Raw genomic sequence first — 6,813 nt, 5'->3', positions numbered from 1 at the left:
AAAATGACTAATGTTGCACAAACAAACGACAACAACACTATTCCCAACATCACTCTCTCTGCCGAGTAATTTCAGATACTTTTAGCTGCCGCCCAGGGCAACAACAGCAATGGTAACAACGGTCAACAGAATCTCCCCAAAACTTGTTCATACAAGGATTTCTCAAACTGCAAACCTCCAAGCTATAAAGGAATTGAGGGACCGGTTGAACTAACTCGGTGATTCGAAAAACTTGAATCTATTTTCTGGATGTACAATTGTGCCGATGTTGATCGCGTTAAGTTTGCTACAGGATCTTTATCTGGCGGTGCACTGACTTGGTGGACCGCATACTCTCAAACTGTGGGACTTGATGCTGCAAATGCCATTCCATGGACTGTCCTAAAAAGAATGATGACGGACAAGTATTGTCCGAGAAATCTGGTCCAGAAAATGGAAAGTGAGTTCTGGGAACTCAAGGTGAAGGGTACTGACATTGAGGCTTATACCAACCGTTTCTTAGAGTTGGCTACATTGTGCCCCGACATGGTACCTACAGAACACAAGAAGATTGAACGTTATGTTGAAGGTCTGCCTAATGAGATTCAGGGTAATGTGATAGCTGCTGGTAAGGAGACCGTCGATGGTGTGATATTGATGGCTCAAAATTTGGTAATGGCGAAAAGAAGGAAGCTCGCCACAAATAAGCAAACTGAAGTAAAAGCTGCGGATAATAAAAGGAAGTTTGAGTCTGCTCAGAGTTCGGGTCAGGGTTTAAACAAAAGGGTTAGTGATGCTAAAAAAAGTGGTTATATTGGAACAAAGCTGTTATGTAATCGCTGTGATAAGCATCATTATGGGAGGTGCACTGTTGAGTGCAGTAGGTGTAAGAAAATTGGCCACTTAGCCAAGAATTGTAAGGTTGTGCTGCCTGCAACCAACACTCCAGCTGCAAAGACTAATCCAACCATGCCTACTTGTTACGGTTGTGGGGAAGTTGGGCATTTCAGAAACCAATGCCCTAAGAACAAGACTGAAACAGCGGGTAATGCTAAGGGTAGAGCATTTGTCATGACTATCGAAGAGGCCCGTGAGGAAGATGAAGTTATAACGAGTACGTTCCTTGTTAACAATTTCTATGCTACTGTTTTATTCGATTCCAGTGCTGATAGAAGTTATGTGTCTACTGAATTTTGTGCCTTATTCACTGAAAAACCACAAGCCTTAGAAATCAAGCGCCTTGTAGAAGTAGCAAACGGTAAGGTTATGAAAGTAGACAACATTTATAAAAATTGTGATCTGATTCTAGCCGACAAAAACTTTAAGATCGACTTACTTCCAGTCGAATTAGGAAGCTTTGATGTAGTTGTAGGGATGGATTGGCTAACCCCGTTGAGAGCTGCAATCATGTGTTATGATGAAACCATTAATATTCCTCTTGAGAATGGTGAAACCCTAATCATACAAGGAGAAAAGAGTGGTTCTAAACTTAATATCATCTCTTGTATCAAAACTCGTAAATACCTGATGAAGGGTTATCGAGCCATCTTGGCTAATGTTAAGGAAGTCGAACCGGAAGAGAAACGAATTGAAGATGTTCCGGTGGTTAGAGAATTCCCTGAAGTTTTTCCTGAAGAACTCCCTGGTCTTCCACCTCAAAGACAAGTCAAGTTTCAAATCGATCTAACTCCCGGTGCTGCAACTATTGCAAAGGCACCATATCGACTAGCTCCATCCGAAATGAAAGAATTATCCATCCAACTACAAGAACTCTTAGAGAAAGGATTCATTCGTCCTAGCTCATCTCAATGGGGAGCACCTGTTCTTTTTGTTAAGAAGAAAGATGGCACGTTGAGAATGTGTATTGATTATCGAGAACTCAACAAGTTAACTATCAAGAACCGTTATCCACTTCTGCGTATTGATGACCTATTTGACCAACTGCAAGGGTCAAGTATCTTTTCGAAGATTGACCTTAGGTCAGGGTATCATCAGCTGAGAGTCAAGGAAACTGATGTTCCCAAGACTGCCTTTCGAACTCATTATGGACATTACGAATTTCTTGTTATGCCTTTTGGTTTAACAAATGCACCTGCTGTATTCATGGATCTTATGAATCGTGTATGCAAACCTTATCTTGACAAATTCTTGATTGTTTTCATCGAAGATATCTTAATCTATTCCAAGGACGAGCAAGAGCATGAACAACATCTACGTTTGATTTTAGAGCTCTTGAAGAGAGAACAACTGTATGCCAAGTTCTCAAAGTGTGAATTCTGGTTACGAACAGTTCAATTTCTTGGACATGTGGTTAATAGTGAAGGAATACATGTCGATCCAGCAAAAATCACTGCTATTTAGAACTGGGAAGTGCCTAAGAATGCGAAGAATATTCGCCAATTTTTAGGACTTGCTGGTTATTACCGAAGATTTATCGAAGGATTTTCTATTCTACCGAAACCTCTTACTAAGTTAAGTCACAAGGGGAAGAAGTTTGAATGGTATGAAGAACAAGGATCTGTATTTAAGATTTTAAAGGAGAAATTGACCACAACCCCGATTCTATCTTTACCTGAAGGAGACGAGGATTTCATAGTTTATTGTGATGCCTCGAATCAAGGTTTCGGTTGTGTATTGATGCAACGTCAAAAAGTTATTGCATACGCATCTAGACAACTTAAGAAACATGAGAAGAATTATACCACACATGACCTGGAGTTAGGAGCTGTGGTATTTGCTTTGAAGATATGGAGACATTACCTTTACGGAATTAAATTCACGGTGTTTACCGATCATAAAAGTCTTCAACATATCTTCAATCAGAAATAACTAAACATGAGGCAACGGCGATGGGTTGAACTACTAAACGACTATGATTGTGAGCTTAAGTACCATCCCAGTAAGGGAAATGTTGTTGCCGATGCTCTCAGTCGAAAGGAACGTAATAAACCTATTCGAGTCCGAGCTTTGAACATGGTTATTCAGACTAATCTTACAACTCGAATCCGCGAAGCACAACTTGAAGCATTGAAGGAAGAAAATGTCCAACTCGAGAGACTAAAAGGTCTTGAAAAGCAACTTGAACTCAAGGGAAACGGAACACGGTATTTTAATAACCGAATCTGGGTCCCAACCTTTGGAAATCTTCGAGAACTAGTCTTGGATGAAGCACATAAGACTAGGTATTCTATTCACCCAGGCTCTAGTAAAATGTATCACGATATGAAAGAGTTTTATTGGTGGCCTAATCTGAAATCTGATATTGCTGAGTATGTGAGCAAGTGTCTTACTTGTTTGAAAGTTAAGGCCGAGCATCAAAAGCCGTCTGGTTTACTTCAACAGCCAGATATTCCGCAGTGGAAGTGGGAATGTATAACTATGGACTTTATTACTAAATTACCTAAGACTTCTAGTGGTAATGATACTATTTGGGTCATAGTGGATCGCCTTACTAAAGGTGCACACTTTTTAACAATCAAGGAAACTGACAAGATGGAGAAATTATCACAACTTTACATCAAAGAGATTGTCTCATGACATGGAGTCCCTATTTCTATCATTTCTGATCGCGATAGTCGATTCACTTCTAGATTCTGGAAAACTTTACAATCTGCACTTGGAACTCAAGTCGACATGAGTACCGCTTATCATCCACAAACTGATGGTCAAACTGAACGAACCATTCAAACATTGGAAGATATGCTTCGTGCTTGTGTTATCGACTTCGGCAAAGGTTGGGACAGGCATCTGCCCTTGGCTGAATTCTCTTACAACAACAGTTACCACTCAAGTATTAAGGTTGCACCTTTTGAAGCCTTATACGGACAGAAATGTAGATCACCCCTATGTTGGGATGAACTAGAGGACAGACAGTTAACTGGTCCTAAAATCATACATGAAACTACCAAAAAGATCGTACAGATTAAGAAACGATTGGAAACTTCCCGCAGCCGACAGAAGAGCTATGCTGATAATCGTCGAAAGGATTTGGAATTCCAAGTTGGTGATAAAGTCATGTTGAAAGTATCCCCTTGCAAAGGCGTCGTTCGTTTTGGTAAACGAAGCAAACTAAGTCCGCGTTTTGTTGGGCCTTTCAAGATTACTAAGAGAATTGGTCCCGTGTCGTATCGATTAGAACTACCTGCTGAGCTTAGTAATGTACATGACGTATTTCATATCTCGAACCTGAAAAAGTGTCTTGCTGATGACACACTTGTTATTCCTTTGGATGATCTCCGCATTAATAATAAAATGCACTTCGTAGAAGAACTTGTAGAAATTATGGTTTGTATGATTTTAATTCTTGAAACAGAACAATATTCTATCCGTTGGAATTCACGCAAGGTCCCGAGCATACCTGGGAACGTGAAAACCAAATAAAACGTAGATATCCTCGTCTATGTATGAACAACGCCGATTGATGGCAACAACTAAATTTCGGGACGAAATTTCTTTTAACGGGTAGGTACTATAACAACCCTCATATTTCCATACTTGAATTGACTAATTTGCCTATAGGGTTGTTATCCATACGTAATATATAATTAAATTCGACGTTGATCAAATATTTATTTTTAGTCGACACTTTTTGTTAACTAAAGTTTACACTAATTATATAAAATAACTTTAGTTAATATTAATATTAATGCGTATTATATTTAAAACTATATGAAACATAATTATTAATTAAATGATAAGTTATTTTAATCATTATATATATATTTTTAGCTTATAAAAAAAGAGATTTTTTTATAAATTAAATGATGAGCCCATGAATTTTGACTAAATATTTTCAAAAACAAATACTTATTAAAAACATTTTTAACATATTTTTATTATTTGTCAAAATTGGCACCTTTATTTTATTTATATATTTTCTTTTCACCAACCATTTTTTTCCTATAAATACCCACTTCTATTTCATAAAAACTTGTATCAAATCTTTGGAAAAACTCTCTCACAAACTTGAGAAAGTACTTGAGGTATTTTCTATATTTTTTTTCGAATTGCTTTTATTTTTTTGTATATTCTTTAAAAATTCGAATTTAATATATATAAATTATTTTTACATGTTATAATTAGTATTATAAGTATTATTATGTATAAAAATAATTTTGATAATTTATGGAATATTATTTATAATTAAATACGAATTATGTAGTATTTAAACATAAAAAAAATATAAAATTCGTAATAAAATATTAAACAGTAATAAAAATAATTATAAATTTTTTTTGAGATTATTATACTTTTATAAACACGTGAAAATTATAAAAATTAAATAAATGGGACAATTAGTATTTAAAAAGAATTTACTTTTGCATTATTCTAAACCGAGAGAAATAATAAAGAAAATACAAAATAAATACAAACGTGTATTAAATATTTTTATAAAATTTTTATATGATTAGTAGCATCTCTAGATACTTTATAAAAAATATAAAAATTATTTTTAAATTATTTTTCCTATTTATTTAATTATAGGCCGATTACAATGGTTAAATAATTAGAAAACATTAAATAAATAATATTTTGATACAATGATTTAATAATTTTTATAACATTTTTACATAATATAGAACCTGTAAAAATATAAAATTATTTATTTAGGTCGATTTAATATTTATTACCTAATTAAATTTGATTAATATAAACCCAGTATATATATAAAGAAAAGTGGGAAATAAATACAAAAACTTGATAAAATTATTTTTATAAAATATCCTACTGAATTGTATAATTAACTAAGTTTATAAAAATTATAAATATAATATTTAATGAATTAATATTCGAATTAACATATATTAGTATGATTTTCGATTAACATAAGTATATTACATATACTAAATTAATATTATTATTATAACATACGGTTATTAACTAAGTATACTATATAATAAAGTATAATGCTTATAGTGTAAGTTAATAACAATACATTATTAATAAACACTTATTTTATAACTATACTAATTTAATAATTATAACTTATAGTATATAATATAAGATAATCAAATTGTTAATACATTAATAAATATAATATTACATATATAATAACATATAAACCTAAAGTGAAGGTTAATCAAAGATAATGTACAATTCATGTGAACTTCATCGCTACTCACGATCGTAAGTGAATGATGTCTAGGTTGCCATTTATGGGTAAGCTTGTGGATCTCGAATGCCATGACTTAGATTCTGGTCAAGAGTCCTGGGCCCCCGGTTACATCTGGTCATTCCTGACTTATTTGATAGCAACGAAGTTTGAGTAAAGTTATACAACGTCTTGCTAAAGATTAACCCGAACTTTCAAAAATTGGAAAATTACTATAAGTGGAAACTTTCCATAAATAGTAACCTTCCGAAAATGGAAATTCTTTAGTGAACCATTACTATCAATATAGTACTATATACTATTGTCTATTAGGCAATGTCTGATCATACGTTCTATATCTAGGTTGAGATCTCGGTCACGTCCTTCCGTTCAATTCTTTCGTGGAATACTCTTTTGTGCTACTAAGGTGAATTTCATAGCCCCACTTTTTACTGTTACATAACTGTTTTTATAACTTTTAGGGTAAGACACATGCTTTCTTTTTAACTGTTTTACGCTTAGACACAAGTACTAAATTGTTAACTATGCTGTCTTGCTTTGATTCATGCTAAGTCCCTACCGTAATATCGTTAATTGCTACGTATAAATGCAAACTTAAATATTGTAAGTAGGCCTATTGAGAGTAACGTCTCTAACCATTCGACCGTTGATCTTTGGTTATATAATAATGATTCCACGACACTGACAGTACAAGGTGTCATAGGGTAAATTGTTTAGTAGCG

The 6,813-nt window shown here is 34.0% G+C and overlaps 1 protein-coding gene across 1 annotated transcript in view; it reads left to right on the top strand.

The window, feature by feature from the left end:
* Window positions 1-249: 249 nt before the first annotated feature.
* Window positions 250-6,813, top strand: part of LOC139863926 (uncharacterized) — a 106,340-nt gene continuing 99,776 nt past the window's right edge. The window contains exons 1-2 of the mRNA XM_071852526.1: window positions 250-1,093; window positions 1,289-1,624. Coding sequence (XP_071708627.1) covers window positions 250-1,093; window positions 1,289-1,624 — 1,180 coding nt within the window. The remainder of the gene's footprint in view (window positions 1,094-1,288; window positions 1,625-6,813) is intronic.

Source organism: Rutidosis leptorrhynchoides, chromosome 8, assembly GCF_046630445.1.
Source record: "Rutidosis leptorrhynchoides isolate AG116_Rl617_1_P2 chromosome 8, CSIRO_AGI_Rlap_v1, whole genome shotgun sequence".
Lineage (NCBI taxonomy): Eukaryota > Viridiplantae > Streptophyta > Magnoliopsida > Asterales > Asteraceae > Rutidosis > Rutidosis leptorrhynchoides.
Note: the sequence above shows the minus strand (reverse complement) of the source record. Positions and strands in the feature narration are given on the sequence as shown.